General features: G+C 52.4%; 2 protein-coding genes across 11 annotated transcripts; one reads left to right on the top strand and one right to left on the bottom strand.

Annotated features, from left to right (window-relative positions):
• Positions 1 to 249: 249 nt before the first annotated feature.
• On the bottom strand, positions 250 to 9,484 carry IL31 (interleukin 31). The gene is made up of 5 exons (XM_074403462.1): positions 9,419 to 9,484; positions 8,367 to 8,463; positions 3,400 to 3,450; positions 2,693 to 2,838; positions 250 to 948 (listed from the first exon to the last, which is right to left on the bottom strand). The coding sequence occupies exons 1-5, from the start codon at positions 9,482 to 9,484 to the stop codon at positions 619 to 621; spliced, it is 690 nt and encodes a 229-aa protein (XP_074259563.1). The 3' UTR covers positions 250 to 618.
• LRRC43 (leucine rich repeat containing 43) lies at positions 5,620 to 26,299 on the top strand. 10 transcript variants are annotated; one of them, XM_039472077.2, is made up of 12 exons: positions 9,442 to 9,620; positions 10,903 to 11,163; positions 12,335 to 12,445; positions 13,825 to 13,964; positions 15,881 to 16,119; positions 17,798 to 17,985; positions 18,886 to 19,145; positions 21,707 to 21,848; positions 22,050 to 22,178; positions 22,268 to 22,450; positions 22,771 to 22,804; positions 26,120 to 26,299. In XM_039472077.2, the coding sequence occupies exons 1-12, from the start codon at positions 9,483 to 9,485 to the stop codon at positions 26,245 to 26,247; spliced, it is 1,953 nt and encodes a 650-aa protein (XP_039328011.1). In that variant the 5' UTR covers positions 9,442 to 9,482; the 3' UTR covers positions 26,248 to 26,299. The 10 variants fall into 10 exon arrangements, with proteins under 10 accessions (XP_074258230.1, XP_074258224.1, XP_074258223.1 ...); XM_074402128.1 differs by having other exon boundaries at positions 9,443 to 9,620; positions 22,268 to 22,330; XM_074402124.1 differs by having other exon boundaries at positions 9,440 to 9,620; positions 22,268 to 22,804; positions 26,120 to 26,220.

Below are 26,299 nucleotides of genomic sequence, written 5' to 3'. Positions count from 1 at the left end.
TTGCTCATGCTGGCCTTGAACTCCTGGGCTCAAGTGATCCTCCTGCCTTGATCTCCCAAAGTGCTGGAATTATAGGTGTGAGCCATGGTGCCTGGCTCAGGGTCATTATTTTTTTACTGAGCCTGTCCAGTGGGGAGTAATGACAGTGGTAGAACTGACGCCTCTGTCTAGAGCATGTCCGTCTGCCCTCTGCCACAAGTCTACCCAGCTTGGAGTCCCATTTGCTAATTTCAAGCCCTTCATCACAGATTATGAGAAAAAATCAATACAGTTTATTAAACAGATTGCAAGGGCCCTCCCAAGAAGCATTAACAACTCTTCATATAATGAATACCAACAAATTAACACAGCTGCCACCTCCAACTCTCACAAGGGTGTAATAAGTAAGATTTAAGCCTGCAGAAGAAAAACATTCCATAAATACCAAGACTAATAACAATAGCATAATGTTTTTCAAGGTAATCCACAAATTTACATCTCAGCCCTCCCAGGACTAGCCCATCTGAGGGGTCGCTGAGATTATTGGAAAAATATACTTTAGGAATCATGGCAGAGTTTCCACATATAGCTGTCAGTCATTTTTTTAAGGCTGCTTAAGCTCCTGCCATTTAGATGGCCTTAGGTGGTGGCCTGCTGGGCTCCAGAGGTCAATGATTTTAATGCGAGGTCCATGCATTCTGAAAACTGCTGAAAAATAGTCAGGATGAAGCGTTTACGTTCAAAGGTGCCTGTTGGCATAGAAATGTTTGTTTCTGATGCATCTTGAAATATGAGTTTGTCAAGTTGCTCTATGATTTCGTCAATAACAGGTTTGCTGTCTACCTGACTGATCACCTTGAGATAGGCCCGGATGGCTAAGCTGTGGATGTTGTTTGGCGGCTGGGCGTTGGGGCCGAAACACGGCAGCGTGTAGTTCTGGGACACGGGCACCCCCTTCTCTTCCTCCGCCTGTGGAATGAGGAGAAATGGTGAGTGCTGGGTTTGCAATAACAGCTGAAAGTCTCAGCAGCGAATGTTCACATGCTTCCTCCGTGACCCGCCTGGTTGATATATTTATCTGACCAGTGTCACAACCCTATGAGGCTGTGCCACCCCCAACCCCATTTCCAGACAAAACTAGAGCTTAGGTGGCCGCAGTCCTGAAGCCCGTGCTCAGAACCGCTGCTCCATCCAGCTGAGGTGTGTCCAGCCTTCCAGAAGCCACACTAACATGCCCAGCGAGGTGGGAATTGGAGCACATCTGGCCTTCCACGGCAGCTCCCTGCCCTGTGGGACTCCGTGTTGAAGCCACACACATCCCACTTACAGAGGAGAGTGTTAGGCTTGTCCAGAAAGGCCTCCGAGATGCAAGGAAGAGTTTTCCAAACAAACCAAGGAGTGCGAACCACTCCGTCCCTTCTCTCTTCCTAAGGACTAATCATTTTTGGGTCAGACCGAATTGCTAGCAACACCTCACTCACCAACCTGAACTGTCCAGTCACCTTTGCTTGGTAACAACCTCAGCCTTTTATAAAAGCCAAGGCTAGGCCGGGCGCGGTGGCTCAAGCCTGTAATCCCAGCACTTTGGGAGGCCGAGGTGGGTGGATCACGAGGTCGAGAGATCGAGACCATCCTGGTCAACATGGTGAAACCCCATCTCTACTAAAAATACAAAAAATTAGCTGGGCATGGTGGCACGTGCCTGTAATCCCAGCTACTCAGGAGGCTGAGGCAGGAGAATTGCCTGAACCCAGGAGGCGGAGGTTGCGGTGAGCCGAGATCGCGCCATTGCACTCCAGCCTGGGTAACAAGAGCTAAACTCCATCTCAAAAAAAAAAAAAAAAAAAAAAAGCCAAGGCTGAAGTCTAAATGCCAAGGTAGGGCCGGGCTCGACGGCTTATGCCTGTAATCCCAGCACTTTGGGAGGCCAAGGTGGGCCGATCACAGGGTCAAGGATGGAGACCATCCTGACAAACATGGTGAAACCATATCTCTATTAGTAAAAATACAAACATTAGCTGGGCGTGGTGGCACGTGCCTGTAGTCCCAGCTACTCAGTAGGCTGAGGCAGGAGAATCACTTGAACCTGGGAGGCAGAGGTTGCAGTGAGCCGAGATTGCTCCACCACACTCCAGCCTGGGCAGCAGAGTGAGACTGTCTCAAAACGAAAACAAAAACAAAAAGCCAAGGTAGATGAGAAGGGTAATGCCAATTTTATGAATTGTTTCCAAGTTTGGGTATTTGTTCATTGGACAAAGCTATCTTGTCGGGGCGCCGATGCCTCATGCCTGTAATCCCAGCACTTTGGGAGCCTAAGGTGTATCAGAGGTCAGGAGATCGAGACCATCCTGGCCAATATGGTGAAACCCTATCTCTACTAAAATACAGAAATTAGCTGGACGTCGTGGCACACATCTCTAATCCCAGCTACTTGGGAGGCTGAGGCAGGAGATTCCCTTGAACCGGGGAGTCAGAGGTCTCAGTGAGCCAAGATTGCACCATAGCACTCCAGCCTGGCGACAGAGGGAGACGCCATCTCAAAAAAAAAAAAAAAAAAAAAAAAAAATGGCCATCTTCGCCTGTCTAGTTGCCCCCATCCCTTCCTGGCATAGCCACAGACCCAGCTTCAGGTCTGAAGAGAGGAGCCTCTTTGGAGAGCAATGGAAGGCATTTTTAAAACATGGTTTGGAAAAGAAATCTCTACAGCACTCACGTCTTTCAAAAGTATCTTCGACAGGAACTGCAGTTCCTCAACTACCTTCTGTACTTCACTTGGTTGTAGCAAACGGACGGGCAGCATGTGGCAAGCCAGCCAGCTTCCCAGGCAGCAGAGCAGGAACAGCACAGACGTGGTGGGGCCTGAGGAGAGAAGAATGAGGTGAGCACATGCCTCACACACCCCTGCCCACCCCAGCTCCATCCCTCCAGCCGCTGCTGAGCCATCCCTGGGGTGAATGCTTCCAGAATCTTCCTGGCGACATAGATGCTGCCCAAGACTTCGGAAGCACCAGAACCAGTGATACCTGAGTGAGAGGCCATGGCGAGAGGGCGTGAGGCTGGCTTCGGTGGGGGCGCTGGAGCCAGATGTGCCAGCCATGGCTGCCTGGAGATATATAAAGGGCCGGGCTGAGGAGGAAGAGCCGTCAGCGTCCTGCCCGTGGCAAAACTACTACTCAGCTTTTCCCCAGAAAACACTCAAAGTTCTGCTGGTCATGGTGGGTGAAAGGGCTGGAAGGAAATGCTGGGGTTACCCTCAAGGTGGGCAGATGTCTGACTCAGCGCAGATACGCGCAGACTTCACAGGAAGGCACAGGCATCTTTGCCTTTTCTTCTTGGAAGGAGCCTGTTGATTTGACTAGACAAAATTTTGAAGCCCAGCGTTGACAGACACAATCTACCACCAAGGAGCGGGTGACCTACAGGGGTTCACGGCCAGGGCCCATAGGGAATTTCTGGGGAGGAAACGCGAAGCTGGCATAAGATGCGCAGAATGTGGTATCTCTGGAAATTTCTGCAGCCTGTGCCCACACTGGTGTGAGGGACTGCCCTGTAGCTGCGGCTGGAAGGCTCCATCTCAGCTCTGGGTGGCCTTGGACGTCACTGGACTCTCTGCCATGGCTCAGCAACCTCAGGGTCCGGAACCAGAGACTGTGCTCCAGAGTTATTGGTTGAAATCCTTGTTCATATGGCTTTGAACACCTGATCTCGAGATCTGCCTTGGCCTCCCAAGGTGCTGGGATTACAAGCGTGAGCCACCGTGCCTGGCCTCAATTTTTATGTTTTTAGTAGAGATGGGGTTTCACCATGTTGGGAGGAGGTCGGTCTGGGCGGCTCATAGAACCCAAGATATGCAGAGGGACCCAGCCAGGAAGCGCCACCACCCTTGACCCCGAGGCTCTCTGCAGCCACCACTGACTTTTTCTTTACTTCCCAAACTGCCACAATATGGCTTTCACCACCCCAATAATGTAATCAAAATCCTCTAGCAAAGTCCATGGTAGGCATGACTTTCATCCACAGGTGTTTACTACGATAATTCTGTTGCATTGCCTGGCAAATGGATTTTGTAGATGTAGTCATAGTTACCAATCAGTTTACCTAAGATAGAGACATTATCCTGGGTTCCCTGGCAGGCCCCAGTGCAAGCCCATGAGCCCATAAAGCAGAAGAGGAAGTCGGAGAGATTCCGAGTGAGAGAAGGGCTCACCTGCTGTTGCTGGCTTGAAGATGGAGGGGGCGGCGTGGAAAGTTCGAGAGGGAGATAGTTTGGTCAATAACCACTGAGCTTGGAAGAGGATGCTGAACCCTAGATGAGAAAGAACCTTAGCCAGCCAGCACTTTTATTTTAGCTCAGTAAGTTCCTAAGCAAAGAAGCTATCCACAGCATGCTAGGACTGACCTACAGACACTATGAGAAACAAAGTGTGTGTGTGTGCACGCGTGTGTGAGTGCGCGTGTGTGTGTGTGTGTGTGTAATGGACAGCATCTTGCTCTGCCACTCAGGCTGGAATGCAGTGGTGTGATCATGTCTCACTGCAGCCTTGACCTCCCAGACTCAAGTAGCCCTCCCACCTCAGCCTCCCAAGTAGCTGGGACTATAGGCCCACACCACCATGCCTGGCTAATTTTTGTATTTTGTAATGATGGGGTCTCACTATGTTGGCCAGGCTGAGGTTGAACTCCTGGACTCAAGCAATCCCGCCTCAGCTTCCCAAAGTGCTGGATCACAAGCGCGAGCCACTGCATTTGGTCACATTTGTGTGTGTGTGTGTGTGTTTTAAATTTTTATTTATTTATTATTATTTTGTGATAGGGTCTGGCTCTGTTGCCCAGGCTGGAGTACAGTGGCACAGTCTTGGCTCACTGCAACCTCTGCCCCCTGGGTTCAAGTGATTCTCCTGCTCTAGCCTCCTGAGTAGCTGGGATTACAGGCGTGAGCCACCATGCCCGGCTAATTTTTTGTATTTTTTAGTTGAGACGGGGTTTCACCATGTTGACCAGGATGGTCTCGATCTCTTGACCTCGTGATCCACCCGCCTTGGCCTCCCAAAGTGCTGGGATTACAGGCTTGAGCCACCGCGCCCGGCTTGTTTTCTTTAAGAGGCAAAGTCTCACTCTGTCACCCAGGCTAGAGTGCAGTGGTGCCATCACAGCTCACTGCATGCAGCCTCAAACTCCTAGGCTTCAGTGATCCTCCTGCCTTAGCCTCCTGTATAGCTGGGCTACAGGCACACAGCACACCACCATGCCTGGCTAATTTTTTAACTTTAATTTTTGTAGAAATAAGATCCTGCTATGTTGCCGAGACTGGTCTTGAACTGGGCTCGAGCAATCTACCCACCTTGGCTTTCCAAAGTGCTGGGGCTACAGGTGTGAACCACATGCCCAGCCTAATTCAGTTTGTTTGTTTGTTTTTGAGACTGAGTCTCACTCTCACTCAGGCTGGAGTAAAGTGACCAAATCTCGGCTCACTGCAGCCTCCACCTCCCGGGTTCAAGGGATTCTCCTGCCTCGGCCTCCAGAGTATCTGGGATTACAGGTGCCCACCACCACGACTGGCTAATTTTTGTATTTTTGGTAGAGACGGGGTTTCGCCATGTTGGCCAAGCTGGTCTTGAACTCCAGAGCTCAAGAGATTAGCCTGCCTCGGCCTCCCAAAGTGCTGGGACTCAGCCTCCCAGGTGCGAGCCACACGGCCAGCCTGATTCGGCTTGTGACACAGTGAATGCGAACGTTACAGAACGCTCAGCTGAAGACACACAGCAGGCCATTGGACTTGTGGACCTGAGCGTGAAGGAAGGAACTGTCAACATAAAGGTGGGTGCCATCAAGGTATTGTGGCAGATAAAACCGTAAGCCAGTAAGAGATGAGCAGTGTGAGGTATGGGAGTCAAGTGTGGAGCCCTGGGACATGCCTTCATTAACAGGACAAGGAGAAGATGATGATTTAGTCTAGAACATGGAGAAGGTGCTCTCAAGAGAAAAAGAAGGCCAGGCGTGGTGGCTCAAGCCTGTAATCCCCGCCCTTTGGGAGGCCAAGGTGAGCAGATCACAAGGTCAAGAGATTGAGAACAGCCTGGCCAACATGGTGAAACCCCGTCTCTACTAAAAATACAAAAATTAGTTGTGTATGGTGGTGGTGCCTGTAATTCCAGGTACTCAGGAGGCTGAGGCAGGAGAATCACTTGAACTCAGGAGGTGGAGGCTTCAGTGAGTCAAGATTGCGCCACTGCACTCCAGCCTGGTGACAGAGCAAGACCCTGTCTCAAAAAAAAAAAATGAGAGTGAGAAAAAGAAAAGTACTAGAAATACATGTTGTTATGGAACAAGATGAAAAGTAACTTTCGGACCGGGCGCAGTGGCTCAAACCTGTAATCCCAGCACTTTGGGAGGCTGAGGTGGGTGGATCACGAGGTCAAGAGATCAAGACCATCCCGCTCAACATGGTGAAACCCCGTCTCTACTAAAAATACAAAAAGTTAGCTGGGCATGGTGGCACGTGCCTGTAATCCCAGCTACTCAGGAGGCTGAGACAGGAGAATTGCCTGAACCCAGGAGGCGGAGGTTGCAGTGAGCCGAGATCGCGCCATTGCACTCCAGCCTGGGTAACAAGAGCGAAACTCTGTCTCAAAAAAAAAAAAAAAAAGTAACTTTCAAGAAGGAGGAAATGGTTGACATCATCAAAAGCCATGAAGAGGGCCGGGCGCGGTGGCTCACGCCTGTAATCCCAGCACTTTGGGAGGCCGAGGCGGGTGGATCACACGGTCAAGAGATTGAGACCATCCTGGTCAACATGGTGAAACCCCGTCTCTACTAAAAATACGAAAATTAGCTGGGCATGGCGGCGCATGCCTGTAATCCCAGCTACTCAGGAGGCTGAGGCAGGAGAATTGCCTGAACCCAGGAGGTGGAGGTTGCAGTGAGCCGAGATCTCGCCATTGCACTCCAGCCTGGGTAACAAGAGTGAAACTCCGTCTCAAAAAAAAAAAAAAAAAAAAAAAAGCCCTGAAGAGGTGAAATAAGGTAAAGATTGCAGAGATTGGGCAACATGAGGTCACAGGAACTGTGCTAGGAGAGTTTGAATACATTTTTGGTTTGGTATATTGTGGTGGTTTGGGAAGTGAGGAAAAAGTGAGCATAGGCCGGCTGTGGTGGCTTACGCTCGTAATACCGGCACTTTGGGAGGCCAAGGCAGGCAGATCTCTTGAGGACAGGAGTTTGAGACCATCTTGGCCAACATGATAAAGCCCCATCTCTACTACAAATACAAACATTAGCCAGGCATGGTGGTGGGCACCTGTAACTTCAGCTACTCGGGAGGCTTGAACCCAGGAGGCGGAGGCCGCAGTGGGCCGAGATTGTGCCACTGCACTCCAGTCCATCAACACAGCAAGACTCCGTCTCAAAAAATAAATAAGGGAAAAGAAGGGAGCCTAGACCACTGTGTCAAGAAGCATGGATGACAAGGAAGAGAAAAAGAGACAGCGGTGGCTGCAGGGGGACTTGGGATGAAGGGTGGAAGGGCTTCCTGGCGGGGCCCTTCTGTGCATCTTGGGTTCTGTGTACCACCCAGACCTGACCGCATCCCTGAGCCTCCTAACCAATGGCTAGTCTGACAGACGCCCATTGGCATCTGGACCTTAACTTGTTTCAAACAGGATGTTTGATTTCCCCTCTGAGTCTTGTCTTCCTTCGCTGCACATCGTCCACCTGTTGCTCCATCAAAATCCCACGAGCCCCATCTGTGGTTCATCTCCTTGACTTATTTACATCAGTATGGACTCATAGATACTGATTTTATTCTTTGAGGGCCAGGCAGGGTGGCTCATGCCTATGATCCCAGCACTTTGGGAGGCTGAGATGGGTGGATCACTTGAAGTCAGGAGTTCGGAACCAGCCTGGTCAACATGGTGAAACGCCATCTCTACTAAAAAATACGAAAACCTTAGCCAGGCATGGTGATGCGTGCCTAAAGTCCCAGCTACTCAGGAGGCTGAGGTGGGAGGACCACTTTAGCTTAGGGGGTCCAGGCTTCCGTGAGCTGCTATGATCACGCCACTGCACTGTTTTCTGGATGACAAAGTGAGACCTGTCCCCACCCCCCAAAAAAATGATATTTTCTTCTTTGAAAGAAGATATGGTCATCTTTTTGCCTTAGATCCCAGTTTTGGATAATTTTTCCAATAACAGTAAAGTTGTCCTGATACCGTTTAGTTAAAAAGAATGAGAGATGTTGATGTGTTCCTCCATGTGGGGGATGGGTCAGAGCGGCCAGAGTGGTGAGAAAAACTACTGTATAGGAAAAGGACGCAAACCTACTGAAAAGTCAAAGGTTTTGTCGAGCCCTGGGGGAGAATAGCTGAAGGCAGCTGTTATCTAGCCCTGACGCAGAGGGCGAGGAGTGAAGGGGGAAGTTATCTTGATCAGGCTTGTTTGTTTGAAGTTGTCCAGGAACTGACCTTTGAACATCACTGGTGAAGTTCCCTGAAAGGGGAACAATAAGTGTTAATTACTTACAGATTGTGTTTGCTCCAGGCATTCGGCATTGTGCCTGCACTGGGTAAAAGCAAGCAGCTCCAGCTTCTGGGGCTGCCTCTCTGGCCACTAAAGCCAGGCAGTCCCCTTGCTGCTCTTACACTGCGCTGAGTACTCATTTCATCCGCCGCCAGAGTCTGTGGGACAGACCCAGAACCTCCAAAATTCATTTGTTGGAACCTGATGCCCAGTGTGATGGTATTAAGAGGTGGGGTCCTTTGGGAAGTGATTCAGTATGGGGGCTCCTCATGAATGGGATTCATGTCCTTACAGAAGCGGTTTCATGGCTGCGCGCAGGGTGGATTGCCTGGCCTCAGGAGTTCGAGACCAACCTGGGCAACATGGTGAAACTCCATCTCTACTAAAATACAAAAAAATAGCCGGAAGTGGTCGTGCGCCTGTGATCCCAGCTACTCGGGATGCTGAGGCAGGAGAATCGCTTGAACCTGGGAGACAGGTTGCAGTGAGACGAGATTGGACCCCTGCACTCCAGCCTGGGCGACAGAGCAAGACTCCATCTGAATAAAATAAAATAAAAAATAAATAAAATAAGGTCTGAGTGCTTAAACAGTTATACAGGTGGACAGTGATAAAACCCCTGACTGCAGGCTTAGAGAGACCCACCCTGGCACCCACTGGCTGGCTGGAGATGTTTGACGTTGGGGTCTCTTCTTTCTCGATCTGTCAGATGAGTATAGGATGACTTTTGGTGGGGAGTGCTTGAGAGGAGGTTAAGAAACAGGTCAGCTACAGCGCTCACTGCCTGCGGGAGCTGCCACACCTGGAACCACCAGCTGTGATCCCATTTTACAGATGAGGGCGGAAGAGAAAACCCAGGTGGTTGGGCCCGAGCTGTCTGTGATCCGGGTGGGGGGGGTCTCTTCCTCGCGGCAGGTGAGCGCACCTGGAGAGGCCCCGGGCCTCGCGCACGCGTCCCGGCGGTTGCCGGGCAACGCGGCCCCGCGGCCATGGAGGCGTCCTCGGAGTCCGAGTCTGAGGACGGGCCTGGGACCCAGCGGCCCGGGACGGGGACCGTGAGCGCGGCGGTGCGCGAGCACCTGCGGAAGCTGTGTCTGCGCGAGTTCCCGTGCGGCTCGGGCAGCTGGGTGCGGGCGCAGGGGCCGGGGCTCTGGGGGCCTGGAGCGGCTGCAGGGAGGGACGTGCCCGGGCGAGCGGGGTGGGCCGAGGGGCTGGCGCAGGGGCGGGCTAGTCCCTGGGGCCTGGGATCTGCGCATTTTGGGGGCCGCCGATGTGGGGGCGGGTGGGGCTCGGAGGTGACGGTGGGGCCCGGGCCGTGGGTACTGCCTGGGGAAGCGCAGGGCCGGTCCTGAGCACATCGGCTGACCTGGGCCGGGGCTTCTCCCTGACTTGAAGACGCCAACACCCCAGATTTCCAGTGGGCAGGCTCCTTTTGGGGTGAAAACCTTTTGTTTTGGTCAAAGAGTTTCGCAACTTTTCCCAGCCTCGGAGCATGTAATGAAAGCCCAAGGCAGCGTGAGAGGTAGCTCTGAGCCTGCAGCCTGCGACCTGGGGTCCAGGAGAAGGGGTCACCCCCCACCCATCCCGTCTCCAGAGTCCTAGACCCTTCCCTACCGTGGCTTCAACCACGAGGGGAGCCCAAGTGTGGCCCAGGACGACCTCAGGCTGGAGTGCAATAGCACCATCTCAGCTCACTGCAACCTTCGCCTCCCGGGTTCAGGCAATTCTCCTGCCTTAGCCTCCCCAGTAGCTGGCATTACAGGCCTGCGTCACCATGCCTGGCTAATTTTTGTATTTTTAGTAGACACAAGGTTTCACCATGTTGCCCAGGCTGGTCTCAAAGTCCTGACCTCAAGTGATCCTCCCGCCTCAGCCTCTCAAAGGAATGGGACGTTTTACTTATTTTGTATCTTCTCTCGTCTATAGTTATATCTGTGGCTAACAATCCATCAGAATTATTGATTACTGTTTAGATTGCTAAACTCTTTTTTTTTTTTTTTTTTTTTTTGAGACGGAGTTTTGCTCTTGTTACCCAGGCTGGAGTGCAATGGCGCGATCTCGGCTCACCGCAACCTCCGCCTCCTGGGTTCAGGCAATTCTCCTGCCTCAGCCTCCTGAGTAGCTGGGATTACAGGCAGGCGCCACCATGCCCAGCTAATTTTTTATATATTTTTAGTAGAGACGTGGTTTCACCATGTTGACCAGGTTGGTCTCGATCTCTCGACCTTGTGATCCACCCTCCTCGGCCTCCCAAAGTGCTGGGATTACAGGCTTGAGCCACCGCGCCCGGCCAGATTGCTAAACTCTTTATCCCCAATCTTCCAGTTTTACGATCTGTTCCGTTTTGAGAGTCTGGCATCCATAGGGGGCTGTGTCACACCTGGAGAAATCCCCTCTCTGCCACTGCAGAATAAGTCGCGATTTCTTCCTCAAACTTGGCGAACGTGGAGGGAACTGGTCCCCAGAGAAGAGAACGTGGTGAGCCCAGGGGAGGAGACGGTGGAGGCCCTGCTGGGCCTGGTCCGCAGCCCCCACTCCCCCTGGGCTCTGCTGAATGACTCCAATTCGGAAGACAGTTTCCTTAGAGAACTGGCCATCCGGAACCCGCTGATGATCAGAGACACCTTCTTCTACTCCTACTTCCGGTCCCTGCGGGTGGTGGACAAGGAGGTGAGTGCCGGGCATGGGTCGGGGGGTGATGTTGGGGTGGCCGCTCCCCTAAGGGAGGTTGGGGGGAGGGCACCCTTCCCACAGTGCCTCTGGGGTCCTCTTTTGGGGGCTGGAGCCAAGGCCAGCCTGCCCTCCATCTGCTTCATCTCCCTGGCTTGTCAGCCTGTGTCTCTTCTTCCTTCACCCTTGACCACCATCTGCTGAGTTCTGCAGTGGACCCAGCTGGGTCTAGCAAAGGTTTTTCGAAGAGTCTGTTTTAGTTTTACTTCGTCTAAACCATGGGGGTCAGGGGAGTGGAGGGTTGGTGTAGTTCTCTTTTAATTTCTGTCACCAAAAAGCCACCTTTGTCTACATTGGTAGCAGAGCCCAGGCTGGGCGAGGTGGCTCCCTGGTGCTAATAATCCCAGCACTTTGGGAGGCTGAGGCAGGAGGTTCCTTTGAGTCTAGGTGTTAGAGACCAGCCTGGGCAACATAGTGGGACCCTGACTCTATAAAATTTTAAAATGTAGGCCAGGCACGGCAGCTCATGCCTGTAATCCCAGCACTTTGGGAGGCCAAGGCGGGCGGATCATGAGATCAAGAGATCGAGACCATCCTGGCCAACATGGTGAAATCCCGTCTCTACTAAAAAATGCAAAAATTAGCTGGGTGTGGTGGCACGCACCTGTAGTCCCAGCTACTCAGGAGGCTGAGGCAGGAGAATTGCTTGAACCCAGGAGGTGGAGATTGCAGTGAGCCGAGATTGCACCACTGCACTCCAGCCTGGCACCTGGTGACAGAGTGAGACTCTGTCTCAAAAAAAGAAAAAAAAAAATTTTTTTAATGTAGCTAAGTATGGTGGTGCATGCCTGTAGTCCCAACTACTCAGACGCTGAGGCAGAAGGATCACTTGAGCTGGGGAGGCAGAGGCTGCAGGGATCGTGATTGCACCATTGCACTCCAGCCTGGGTGACAGAATGAGATCGTGTTTCCATCAATCAAGCAAGCGTGAGACTCTGTCTCAATAAATAAATAAATCCAGCAAGCCAGCCCAAAAATTGCCTGGAAGCAGCGGGTGGGAAAGCAGGGCAGGCAATGCTGATGAAGGAGCCACTGTCTTTCTACTGTGGGCGGGGGCTCTGTGCCTGTGCTCCCTCACCCACCGCAGCCCTCGGCTTCTCCCCTCTTCCAGGTGACCCTGGTGGATAAAGACCTCCTGAAATTTCTAAAGCTGGAGGAATTGGTACTGAGTGCCAATCGAATCAAGGAGGTGGAAGCTGCCAATCTGCCCCCCACACTTAAGGTGAAGGAACCCCGGTCCGTGCCGAGTCTTTGGGCCAGCACTGCCCAGAGGCCTTGCCCTACCCTGCCCGGCATAGATGTGGCCAGCGTGGGTGGAGGCTAGGACCCAGCTCCAGGCTTTTTAAAATGTAGGTCACTTTCCTCAAAAAGTTAATCAAAATTACTGCAAGACCCAGCGCTTCATTTCCTAGGCGTATCCGTGAAGGAACTGAAGACAGGGATGCAGCCAGAGTCTCATCTTCAGAGTTCAGAGCTGTGCTACTCACCATAGGGGAAGGGTGGGCTCAAGTGTCTAAAAACAGATGAATGGATAAACAAAAAAATGTGGTCAGGCTGGGCGCAGTGGCTCGCGCCAGTAATCCCAGCACTTTGGGAGGCTGAGGCGGGCTGATCACCTGAGGTCAGGAGTTTGAGACCAGCCTGGCCAACATGGCAAAATCCCATCTCTACTATACAAAAATTAGCTGGGTGTGGTGTCGCATGCCTGTAATCCCACCTACTTGGGAGGCTGAGACAAGAGAATCGCTTGAACCTGGGAGGCAAGAGTTGCAGTGAGCCGAGATTGTGCCACTGCACTCCAGCCTGGTGAGAGTGAGACTCTGTCTCAAGAAAATAAAAGTCATCTCTCCGTACAATAGAATGCTATTCACTCATAGAAAGGAATCAAGTCGGCCTATAATCCCAGTGCTTCGGAGGCCGAGGTGGGCAGATTGCCTGTTCTCAGGAGTTCCAGACCAGGCTGGGCAACATGGGGAAACCTGTCTCTACAAAAACAGAAAAATTAGCCAGGTGTAGTGGCATGCTCCTGTAAGCCCAGCTACTCAGGAGGCTGAGGCTGGAGAATCTCTTGAACCTGGGAGGCGAAGGCTGCAGTGAGCCAAGATTGTGCCATTGCACTCCAGCCTGGGTGACAGAGCAAGACTCCACCTCAAATAATAAACTATAAATAAATTAAAAAACAAAAAAACAAAAAAACAGCAACAACAAAAAAAATGGGTGAGGCTGTGGATAAGAACCATGAACCCAGAAGGTTAGTGTTGGGTTTATTCTGGATCCATCCAGGGTCCCTTTTGGCTTCCCAGGGAAGCATCCCCATGGGTTGAGAAGGTGCCAGATCTATGCAGCTTCTGCACCGCCAGTCCGACATCATACCCCCCACCCCCCGTTCCAAATATTGACGTGTCTTTCACAAAAGGAAAAGAAACTTCCCAAGACCTGCTGCAGGAACCTTTTCTTCCTGGGTCTTTCACAGGGAGGCCGGGTGGCGCCAGGGGGGGCCAGGCGTCAGTAATTTGTGATTCTTCCGAGTTTCTCAGCGCAGAAGGGCGGGCCTGCTCCTCACCGCTGACTCCTGCGGCCCGGCCGTCTGTGGTCTCCCAGGTGCTGGAGCTCTACGGCAATGAGATCAGCAGCATGGAGTGTCTGTGCGCCCACCCACCCCCCGGCCTGCAGCACTTGGGGTTAGGCCACAACAAACTTCTAGGCCCCTCGGAAAGTCTCCACATCACCACTGACCACTGGTAACTCAGGAGCCCAGATGGAAAGAGAGGGAGGAAGTCTTAGGCTAGGGGGACTCCTTCCCGGCGGCCTGAGAACTTAGCTTTGCTGTTTTCTGTAACTCCCAGTTGGCTGCCAACTCCAGACCTTTGGTTTATTTCTCTGACCCAATAGCAAAATTCCACTGAGGCCCTGGGAAAGAGAACAAGAGGTGGGGGGTGTGAGGCAGAGCCTTTGCTTTGGTGCCATATTTTATTTTTTATTTATTGATTTTTGAGATGGAGACTCACTCTGTTGCCCAGGCTGGAGTGCTGTGGTGTGATCTCTGCTATGCAGCCTCCACCTCCCGGGTTCAAGCAGTTCTCCTGCCTCAGCTTCCCAAGTAGCTGGGACTACAGGTGCCCACCACCACGCCTGGCTAATGTTTGTATTTTTAGTAGAGACGGGGTTTCACCATGTTGGCCAGGATGGTCTCGAACTCCTGACCTCAAGTGATCTGCCCACCTTGGCCTCCCAAAGTCCTGGGATTACAGGTGTGAGCCACCGCGCCCGGCCTGGTGCCATGTGCTAGAGCAGAGTTCCTCACCTTGGACTCCGTTGGCATTGGAGTCCTGTCATTCCTTGCTGTGGTGCTGCCCTGGGCACAGCAGGATATTGAGCGGCGTCCCTGGTCTCCACCTGCAGAGCCAGGAGTACCTCCCTGCTAGTTGTGACAAGCAAAAGTGTCTCCAGACAGAACCTAATGTCCCTTGAGCAGCAAAATACCCTCATGCTGAGAACCACTGCCCCGGTACCAGGCCCTCCTAGTGCCAGGCGCCCCATCGCTATCGAAGGTTCAGGCTCATTAGGAAGCCAGCAGAAGGTTCTGGTCCCAGTGGATATTCACCTTGGTCTCCTTGGTGGGCAGATGGTAGAAACCTTAACATCCTGGATCTGAGGGGCAGGAGGGGACCAGAGATCACCCAGAAAAGGCCATGAAAGGAAGCCAGGAGGGGAAGGCTTTGCAAAGCATGCTCTGAGACGTGCAGGACTTGAGTGGCTTGGCAGCATCTCCGTGGTGCCCATTCGAAGCTAGGCAAGGGTGGACTGGGTAGAACCACCTCCCCTCTCTCCTTCCCCCAGGAACCTGGAGGGCATGCCCTTGGGGGGGGTCCAACCCTCCACACGCCTGCAGGGAAGGGAAGCTCCCTCTCCGACTCTAGATTCTTCTTCCTCCCCTTCTCTTCTGCTCTTAGGGGAAGGGCAAGGCGGGGCGCCTCACTGGGATTGGGAGAGGCTGTGCTGACAGCGGCCCCTTGTGTTTTTCTTGTGTCTGTTCTCAGCTGAGATCAATTTGCTTTCCAGTTTGTGGCAGCAGGAAAGTCACCCTGCCCCTGCCCTGTGTCTTGGTCTGGCCGAAGGCCCCTCCCAGCCCCCTTGCCTCCTGGGGTCCCGCCCCAGTCTGGCTTTGAGATGCCATCTCCAGCTTCTGGACCGCCCAGCCCTCCGGCCTCTGGCTCCCTCCTCCCAGCCCCCAGCGTCAACCCCATACCTGCCCTGTCCAAGGCTCCCCCAAGGAGGCTGTCCCCGGCTGTGCCACCCAGTCTGCCGGCAGTATTTGTGCAGAACCTTCTTGACGCACGCAGTGCACAAGGCTCCACGGGAGCTACTGAGAGGTTTGGCCAAGAAGAGAGGAGCCCTGTGAAGGGCGGCCTGTGGGGGCCAGTTGTGAGGGACATCCCTGTGGCTCTGACTGTGAGGATAGCAGTGCTATGGAGAGAGGAGACGGGAGCCAGGCACTCGTTCCTAATGTGGGTTAACTTGGGTCAAGTTGACAGGGTGTGCAGCCCACGGATGGCAGAGTCCTCAGCCCCAGGCCCCTGTCTGCTTTGGCTGTAGGGCTGCTGGCCCCTGGTCACCTGGCTTCTTGACCCTCAGAGAGTCCTTGCTCACCTTCCAGGCCCAACCTTGTCTCCCTGGACCTGGGCTTCAACGACCTGACGGACCTGCAGAGCATGCTTGCCAGCCTGAGGACCCTCCGGCACCTGCGGCTTCTGGTGCTGCAGGGAAACCCGCTGGCCCTGGTGCCCTACTACCGAGGCCTCACTGTCGACAGCCTGGCCCAGCTCTGCGTGCTGGACGACATCACCGTGTCTCCCAACGAGAAGCATCTGTTCCGGGGGCTCAGCCTCAATGGCGGTGAGGGTGCCAGCGTGCAGGGAGGGGGTGGCACGTGACACCCCAGCCTCCGCCTGGCTGTGCCCTGCCCTCCTGGGTCTGTGCACCCATCTTTCCTGCAGCTCCCCATCTGACCCAGACCCTAGTCAGGTGTAGCCTCACTTCCGGGTCAGACATTTCCCAGGCTTTGATTCCTGTGATTGGGATTTGGGGACAAAAGTGGTAGTGGGAGGCCAGGCGCAGTGGCTCACACCTGGAGTCGTAGCACTTTGGGAGGCTGAAGCGATCACTCTTTGGGATCTCTTGAAGTCAGGAGTTCAGCACCAGCCTGGCCAATAAGTATCTCGTCTCTACTAAAAATATAAAAATTACCCAGGTATGGTGGCGGGTACCTGTAATCCCAGCTACTCGGGAGCCTGAGGCAGGAGAATCTCTTGAACTCAGGAGGTGAAGGTTGCAATGAGCTGAGATAATGCCACTGCACTCCAGCCTGGGCGACAGAATGAGACACTGTCTCAAAAAAAAAAAAAAAAAAAGAAAAGAAAGTGGTGGGAGCGGATCACTTGAGCTAAGAGGCAGAGGCTGCAGTGAGCTCTCATCTCACCACTGCACTCCAGCCTGGCCACAGAGCAAGGCCCTGTCTCTTAAAAAAAAAAAAAAAAAAAAAAAAAAAAAAAAAAAAAAAAGAAATAGCAGGGTACGGTGGCTCACACCTATAATCTCAGCACTTTGGGAGGCCGAGGCGTGCAGATCACCTGAGGTCGGAAGTTCAAAACCAGCCTGACCAACATGGAAAAACCCCATCTCTATTAAAAATACAGAATTAGGCTGGGCGCGGTGGCTCACGCCTGTAATCCCAGCACTTTGGGATGCCGAGGCAGGTGGATCACGAGGTCAAGAGATCAAGACCATCCTGGTCAACATGGTGAAACCCCGTCTCTACTGAAAATACAAAAAATTAGCTGGGCGTTGTGGCGCGTGCCTGTGATCCCAGCTACTCAGGAGGCTGAGGCAGGAGAATTGTTTGAACCCAGGAGGCGGAGGTTGCGGTGAGCCGAGATCGCGCCACTGCACTCCAGGCTGGGTAACAAGAGCGAAACTCCGTCTCAAAAAAAAAAAAAAAAAATACAGAATTAGCCAGGCACGGTGGCATGTGCCTGTAATCTGAGCTACTCGGGAGGCTGAGGCAGGAGAATCACTTGAACCTGGGGGGTGGAGGTTGTAGTGAGCGGCGATCACGCCACTGCCCTCCAGCCTGGGCAGCAAGAGTGAAACTCCATCTTAAAATAAAATAATAAAATAAAATAAAATAACGTATAGGGAGTTGGGACGGTTATTTTAATTAGCTTCTTTATCTCCCTGCTGGCTTGAGATCGCCCCCTTGTGGCCTATACCACAAGGTGCACCGGAGGCTTCTCCAGGTCATAGTGACATGCTGGATAATGCTAAGGTGACCTGCAGAGCAGCCGTCATCGCTGCCATACACAGATCAGGAAAACAAGGCCAAAGAGGGGTGTGATGACACCCAAATCACTCCAAGTCAGCTTGCCATAGTGGCACGTGAACCTGCCTGCCCCACTAAGGCTCAGCCCTGAGTGGTGGAGTGAATCCGGGGACCCGTACCTTCCCGTCCTCTCGTTTTTTCTCTGCCCACTTATATTCCATGGGGCCCCTCTGTCCTGCCCATTTCTCTCTGCAGATCTCTTGGCACAGGAGGCGCAGTTTGTGGTGACCATTGGAAACATCAGGGGAGTTCTGGACGCTTCTCTCTTGGACCCGGAACCAGGGCCCGAAGGCCCTTTCATCACTTACAGCTATTACGTGACCTACGATTTTGTGAAAGACGAAGAAGGTGAAGCGAATGAGTACCCGGACGTGCTGGCCGAGGTGCGCCCCAGGCTGTCCGGGAGTATGGGGGCCCTTGTGCAGGCTGAACTGCTTCGTGGAACCAGGAATATCCTTTTTTTTTTTTTTTTTTTTTTAATTGAGACGAAGTTTCGCTCTTGTTACCCAGGCTGGAGTGCAATGACGCGATCTCGGCTCACCGCAACCTCCGCCTCCTGGGTTCAGGCAATTCTCCTGCCTCAGCCTCCTGAGTAGCTGGGATTACAGGCACGTGCCACCATGCCCAGCTACTTTTTTGTATTTTTAGTAGAGACGGGGTTTCACCATGTTGACCAGGATGGTCTTGATCTCTTGACCTCGTGATCCACCTGCCTTGGCCTCCCAGAGTGCTGGGATTACAGGCTTGAGCCACCGAGCCCGGCCTTGGAAAATTCTTAATGTGGAATCTGGTGATTCATGCAGGCACCTGGCTTCAGCTCGGCTTCTTTTTTGCAGCTAGAGCAGTTTTCAGCCATGCACACATTCCTCTTGCCCTCTTAAAATCTGAGCCTAAAAAAAAAAAAAAATCTGAGCCTAAAAAGAGAGCCACCCAGTGTTTCATAACTCGGCCCCTTGCTCCCAGCCCCATTCTGCAATTTCTACAACTACTTCTATCTCCCTCCATATCACAAGTAAACCCAAGGACACCATCTGACTAGGGGAAGCGTGATGACACTGGTCTCCTGCTCCCACGTGGAAGTGGTTATTGCTTTCACACTTAATGTAGGTCTTTCAGAAGAGACAAGACTGGGTTTCTCAGAGCCTTCCTGCCTCCTAGCATGTTCCTCTGCTCACACGTGAACCTCAACTAGATGTTGGGAGCTGTGTTACAGACACGGCCTGGGCACCAGCTGAGCACGTCTTGGAGACGGCAGCCTTGGATGAGTTTCTGTTTTTCTGCAGATCGTCAAGCCCTCTCCCAGCTTAGAATTATTAGTTGAGGAATCTCCTGAAGAGGTCATTGAAAGCGTCATCGAAGATGTTGTTGAAGAGGTCACTGAGGAGATGGAAGGATCCCTGGAGTCTGAGGTGGAGGAGTGGGGAGAGTCGGAGGTGTCCATCATCTCAGTCCCTTCAACTGTCTTGCCGACGCCCAGGGCCTCTGCAGAAGAGCTGGCCAAATTGCGGCCACGTATAGATCCCCGGCTCTGCCCATCCCCAGGGTAAGGTTGGAAACCTAAACCAGGGCAAGTGGTCAGAGCAGTAGGGTCATAGCCTAGACCACACCGTGGCCTCCGCTTAAAAGTCCTGAGGTGGGCTAGGCGCAGTGGCTAGGCGTGAGCCACCGCGCCTGGCATATATTACATTTCTACATGCCATAGCCCAAACTGCAATTTTATAGATGTTGTCTTATGCTATTGCATTTTATTCTTTTTTTTTTTTTTGAGACGGAGTTTCGCTCTTGTTACCCAGGCTGGAGTGCAATGGCGCGATCTCGGCTCACCGCAACCTCCGCCTCCTGGGTTCAGGCAATTCTCCTGCCTCAGCCTCCTGAGTAGCTGGGATTACAGGCACACGCCACCATGCCCAGCTAATTTTTATATTTTTGGTAGAGACGGGGTTTCACTATGTTGACCAGAATGGTCTCGATCTCTTGACCTCGTGATCCACCCGCCTCGGCCTCCCAAAGTGCTGGGATTACAGGCGTGAGCCACCGCGCCCGGCTGCATTTTATTCTAATTAGAATCAAGGACAAGAAATATATAACTATACTGTCTTCTGTATTTGCCTACATGATTACCTATATTGGTGCTCTTTCTTTTTTCACATGAATTTGAATTACCCTCTGGTGTTACTTCCTTTCAGCCTGAAGAACTTCCTTCAGGAAGTTAATGTATTCATGTATTCAACTTCTTTTCATGTTTTGTGTAAGGCAAATCTATTGGCAACAAAGTCAGTTTTTTGTTTCTCTTGATATGTCCTTATTTCAAAAGCAATTTTGAAAGATAGTTTTGCTGGGTATAGAATTGTTGGTTGACAGGCCGGGCGCGGTAGCTCAAGCCTGTAATCCCAGCACTTTGGGAGGCCGAGGCGGGTGGATCACAAGGTCAAGAGATCGAGACCATCCTGGTCAACATGGTGAAACCCTGTCTCTACTAAAAATACAAAAAATTAGCTGGGCATGGTGGTGCGTGCCTGTAATCCCAGCTACTCAGGAGGCTGAGGCAGGAGAATTGCCTGAACCCAGGAGGCGGAGGTTGCGGTGAGCCGAGATCGCGCCATTGCACTCCAGCCTGGGTAACAAGAGCGAAACTCCGTCTCAAAAAAAAAAAAAAAAAGAATTGTTGGTTGACAGTTTTGGTGGGGTTTTTCCCCCCACTACCTCAGAACATTTGTTTTGTTTTGTTTTGTTGAGATGGAGTCTTGCTCTGTCACCCAGACTGGAGTGCAGTGGTGGGATCTTGGCTCACTATAACCTCTGCTTTCTGGGTTCAAGTGATTCTCCTGCCTCAGCCTCCAGAGTAGCTGGGCTGACTTCATTAATCTACTGGGCTTATCTGCTGTGATATTTCAGTCTGCAACTTGGTCTCTACTTATCTTTGAGGGAAAATGTTCTCCATCCTCAGTGATGGAATTAGTGAGGAGGTTTGTATTAACATTTAACTTGGACATACTTTAAATTTGATAGAGTATATTATTAATTCTCCTTCAGGCTGCGATCCAATTGGTAGAACAATTTATGTTAAATCCCTTCCAGAGTGGGATGCTACTTCATGGTTGACATGGTGTTCTGAGACTAAGGCAATGCCAGTCAGGGATCTGTGTTCTAGCCTGGGGCTAGGCTAGATTTGTTTCTGCTTTTTTTTTCTCCAGCAGCAGGGTCTCACTTTGTCACCGAGGCTTGAGTGCAGTGGCATGAACATGGCTCACTAAAGCCTTGACTTCCCAGGCTCAAGCAATCCTCCCACCTCAGCCCCCAGAGTAGCTGGGACTATAGGCATGTGCCACCTTGCCCAGCTAATGTTTATATTTTTGGTAGAAATGAGGGCTCAACTTGTTGCCCAGGCTGTTCTTGAACTCCTGGGTTCAAGCGATCCTCCCATCTTGGCCTCCCAAAGTGCTAGGATTAGAAGCGAGAGCCACCACGCTCAGCCCTTTGCTGAACTTTTAACAAATACCTCTTGGTGAGTTTCAAATGGTTTCTATCAGTTGTTCAGGGTGGTCTTGCCCCTGAAGGAGGGCCCCATGTGCCTTTTTTTTCTTTTGCTGTCTCCTCTGCGTCCACATTCCTTTCTGGCCTTCTGGTCCCCTCACCTTGCCTGGTGGCAGCCAGGTCCCCTGCCTCACTCTGTGGGCTTTTTTTTTTTTTTTTTTCTTTTTTTTTGAGACAGAGTTTTGCTCTTGTTAACCAGGCTGGAGTGCAATGGCGTGATCTCGGCTCACCGCAACCTCCGCCTCCTGGGTTCAGGCAATTCTCCTGCCTCAGCCTCCTGAGTAGCTGGGATTACAGGCACGTGCCACCATGCCCAGCTAATTTTTTGTATTTTTGGTAGAGATGGAGTTTCACCATGTTGACCAGGATGGTCTCGATCTCTCGACCTTGTGATCCACCCGCCTCGGCCTCCCAAAGTGCTGGGATTACAGGCGTGAGCCACCGCGCCCGGCCCACTCTGTGGGCTTTGATGCTTATGGTCTCCTCGGATGTCCCCTCACCGTCCTGTCCCGGGTTCCCGGCCACAGCCTCTGGGTGACGGCACCACGTCTTCATCTCTCCTTCCCCAAGGACTGTCCTCTTCAACACCACCCACAAGCCCTGGGCTGAGGTCATCCCATGCAACTATGAGATGCAGCACGTGCTCAGGGACCTGGTACCGCTGAAGGCCTTCCTGCTGGCAGGGACCACCGTGACTATTGTGGAGGAGAAGGTGGGCAGGTAGAGGCAGTGCCTGGCCACCCACAGGCTGCATCTCTGCCCCTGTTGCTGTTCCCACTGGGCCGTCCCCTGTAGAAACCTCACTCCCTGCTTAGCTGAGGTCTCAGCACCGCTCCAGAAAGGGTGAGGGAGAGGCAACCCCAGACGGCCCCCATGGGCCTCTGCTCACTTGAGGCCACATCCCTGCCCCTAGATTCTCTCCTGGCCGGTGGCGCTGCCTGCTGTCGACAGTCCCCTGTCTGCCAAGAAAGGAAAAGGAGAGAAAGACAAGAAAGAGAAGGAGAAAGACGGGAAGGGGAAAGGAGAGAAAGAGCCGGCCAAGGTACCGGGCCCTGGTGCTGGGGAGGGCGGTCCGGCCACAGCCTCAGCGGTCCTCGTCCCACCTCGTCGCACCCTTCTGGCCTCCCCCAGCAGGCACCAAAGAAGAAGAAAGAGCCACCCAAGGAGCTCCGGCAGGACCCCCCCACCCTGCAGGTGCTGGGCCGAGGCCTGGTGGTTCTGGAGCCCCTGCTGGTGGGGGAGCCCCTGGTGTCCACCGTGTGCAACTTTGGCGTGGTCCGCACCTTGGCATCTAACAGGCTGGCATTTGCCAGGGTACCATATCCTCTGCCTCTGCCTTTGCCCTCCCCATGGGAACCCCGAGGGCAAGCAAGGGCTGTGGGCCCAGGTCACTGGATGGGGAGAGGGGCTGGGGAGGGCTTTTCCCTGGGTCACACAGCCGGGTGCTGGTGCTGCCACCTGCACACAGGGCCCCTCCATGGGTTTCAGGCCAGTCAGCCTTCCCCTTGGGGTGGGCACCCCTCTCTGAGAGACCCCCACCTTCCTGGACCTGTTAGAAGGAGTGGAGGAGGTGGGGCCCCAGAGAAACCCCTTCTCCAGCACCTCCTCTCTCGTTTTGTGGTTCTGTCTCTCAGGATTCAAAGAAGATTAAGAAAACTGCCAAAAAAGGTGAGTGCTGGTGGTGGTGGCCGAAGGCAGGCAGTGGCAGGAGGACCTGCCGAGGGCCGGCTCTGGTAGAGGCCAAAGGAACAGAAGGGCAGGGATGGGTGCTTCCGGCCTGGGGAGAGGCCACGTCCCGCCTTAGGATCCAATGTTAATACTCCCTCCCTGCGGCCCTCAGACCACCCGACCTGCGGGTTGTGACGCAGGTGGGGAAGGCGCCTGTGGTAGAGCCACAGCGGGGTGAGGGCTCACAGCTGGGGTGGTTTGGGGTCCCTCCGCTTCCGAGGTGTCTGCATCCAGCTCTAGGCTATTGGGCCTCATTTGCTGTAAGAGGAGCCTGGACTTGTCCAGTGGGGAGCTGCAGAAGCATCTGAAATGGGTGCATCTCGGGTTTGAGGTTCAGAAAGAATGTCCGGCTGGGAGGGAGAGGAAGGAGACGGGGAGCGCTGTGGGAGGCAGCTGCAAAGCCTGAGGCCCAGTCACAGCCGAGCAGCCATCATGCTGAAGCTGAGAAGTGGAAACAGGCAAGGGGTGGTGGCTCCCGCCTGTAATCTCAGCACTTTGGGAGGCCGAGGTGGGCGGATCACCTGAGGTCAGGAGTTCGAGACCAGCCTGGCCAACATGGTGAAACCCTGTCTCTACTAAAAATACAAAAATGAGCCAGGCACGGTGGCAGATGCCTGTAATTCCAGCTACTTGGGAGACTGAGGCAGGAGAATTGCTTGCACCCGGGAGGCAGAGTTTGCAGTGAGCCAAGATCGGGCCATTGCACTCCAGCCTGAGCAACAGAGTGAGACTCTGTTTCAAAAAAGTAAATAATAAAATAAAATCACTGAAGAAGTAAATGTTGGAGAGCATACGCTACTGGACTTCAAAACCCATGCCTATACGAACACGTGATTTGTGACACTTACATGTGGGTTAAGATGGACTTAAAAAGGTGTTTTTTTGTTTTTTTGTAAATCTCTTTAATGTCTAGCTGAATTGAAGACACCTGGATTCTTATAGCTACTTCTGCAGTCAACTGCTTGCAATATGTTGCTGTAATTGAAGTGCGTAAAGAAAATCCAACCTCAGCCCCATAATTGGAAAAGAGGGGAGTATTTTAATAGACCCTCAAAGGGCCGGGCGCAGTGGCTTACGCCTGTAATCCCAGCACTTTGGGAGGCCGAGGCGGGTCAAGAGATGGAGACCATCCTGGTCAACATGGTGAAACCCCGTCTCTACTAAAAATACAAAAAATTAGCTGGGCATGGTGGCGCGTGCCTGTAATCCCAGCTACTCAGGAGGCTGAGGCAGGAGAATTGCCTGAACCCAGGAGGCGGAGGTTGCGGTGAGCCGAGATCGCGCCATTGCACTCCAGCCTGGGTAACAAGAGCGAAACTCCGTCTCAAAAAATAAATAAATAAATAATAAAAAATAAATAGACCCTCAAATAATTGGGGATTTTTTCTTTAAAATTACACCAAATTTGACAAGTGGTAGTTTCTTTTTTGAGACAGAGTGTCATTCTGTCGCCAGGCGCCAGGCTGGAGTGCAGTGGAACAATCTCGGCTCACTGCAACCTCTGCCTCCTGGGTTCAAGCAATTCTTCCGCCTCAGCCTCCCAAGTAGCTGGGACTACAGGCACACGCCAACACGCCCAGCTAATTTTTTTTATTTTTAATAGAGATGGGGTTTCACCATGTTGGCCAGGATGGTCTCGATCTCTTGACCTCGTGATCCACCTGCCTCGGCCTCCCAAAGTGCTGGGATTACAGGCTTGAGCCATCGCGCCCGGCAGACAAGTAGTAGTTTCTTAAAGGTTGTTACAATGTGAAAACTGAATGTATATTCAATTTTTCATAATCAGATTAAAATTCATTGGCCCAGTTTACATTTTGAATGGATATTTTACCATGCACAATTTGTAACATGCATGAGTTACTTATAAAATACAGGTTAACCAACTTAATCAGATGTTCCAGCTGTTGACCCCTGTCACTATCCATTTTCCAAAAATGATGTTCTTTACTATCACCACCCACGTCATTAGAAAGGTCTTTGAGTATTGCAAAATTGATAAAATTCATGGTGGCAGATACAACGTTATCTCATTGTTAGGGCGAATGTTCTAAATCTATTGAAATACTTTCAGTTGTTTTGCCTCAAGTGCCAGAATTACAGAATTACTTTTCTTTTTTCTTTTTCTTTTTTTTTTTTTTGAGACGGAGTTTCGCTCTTGTTACCCAGGCTGGAGTGCAATGGCGCGATCTCGGCTCACCACAACCTCCGCCTCCTGGGTTCAGGCAATTCTCCTACCTCAGCCTCCTGAATAGCTGGGATTACAGGCACGTGCCACCATGCCCAGCTAATTTTTTGTATGTTTAGTAGAGACGGGGTTTCACCATGTTGACCAGGATGGTCTCGATATCTTGACCTTGTGATCCGCCCGCCTCGGCCTCCCAAAGTGCTGGGATTACAGGCTTGAGCCACCGCTCCCGGCTCTTTTTCTTTTTAACTATTGTCCAGGCTGGACTGCAGCAGCGTGATCTTGGCTCACTGCAACCTCCACCTCCCGGGTTCAAGCAATTCTCTTGCCTCTGCCTCCATTGTAGCTGGGACTACAGGTGCACACCACCAAACCCGGCTAATTTTTGTATTTTTAGTAGAGACGGGGTTTCAACATATTGGCCAGAATAATCCCGATTTCCTGACCTCGTGATCCACCTGCCTCCGCTTCCCAAAGTGCTGGGATTACAGGTGTGAGCCACCACGCCTGGCCGAATTACCTCATTTTTGAGAAAATATCTGCAGCCAGGCGCGGTGGCTCATGCCTGTAATACCAGCACTTTGGGAGGCCGAGGCAGGCGGATCACTTGAGGTCAGGAGTTCGAGACCAGCCTGGCCAACATGGTGAAACCTGTCTCTACTAAAAATTAGCTGGTCGTAGTGACGGGCGCCTGTAATCCCAGCTACTCGGGAGGCTGAGGCAGGAGAATTGATCCCAACTACTCGGGAGGCTGAGGCAGGAGAATCGCTTAAACACAGGAGGTGGAGGTTGCAGGGAGCCGAGATCACGCCACTGCACTCCAGCCTGGGCGACGGAGCAAGACACTCTCAAAATAAAAAGCAGCTAGTACGTCTTGCACCTCACAGCTGCGACTTATTAAATGATCTAATTAAATGCAATTTGATTTTATTTCTCATTAGTTAAGACCCGAAGACCAAAAACTCCTGCCAGGACGGAGTCCAGGGCTTGCATTTGGAATGAGTCAGGGCTGCCGAGAACGCCAGCCCATTTGTTTCCCGGGACTCATGCTCGCATTTTTATTTTCTCAGAAAAGCCAAAAGCCGTGATTCCCATCGACGAAGGCGATTACCACCCCGAGCCCCTGACGGTGGAGGTGCAGATCCAGCTGAACCAGTGCCGCTCGGCGGAGGAGGCGCTGCGCACGTTCGCCGTGTAGGGCGCGGGCAGTAAAGGCTGTTCCCAGCACTCCCGCGTCGGTGTCTGTCTCG

The sequence above is a fragment of the Saimiri boliviensis genome, chromosome 7 (genome assembly GCF_048565385.1).
Source record: "Saimiri boliviensis isolate mSaiBol1 chromosome 7, mSaiBol1.pri, whole genome shotgun sequence".
In the NCBI taxonomy this organism is placed as follows: Eukaryota; Metazoa; Chordata; class Mammalia; order Primates; family Cebidae; genus Saimiri; species Saimiri boliviensis.
Note: the sequence above shows the minus strand (reverse complement) of the source record. Positions and strands in the feature narration are given on the sequence as shown.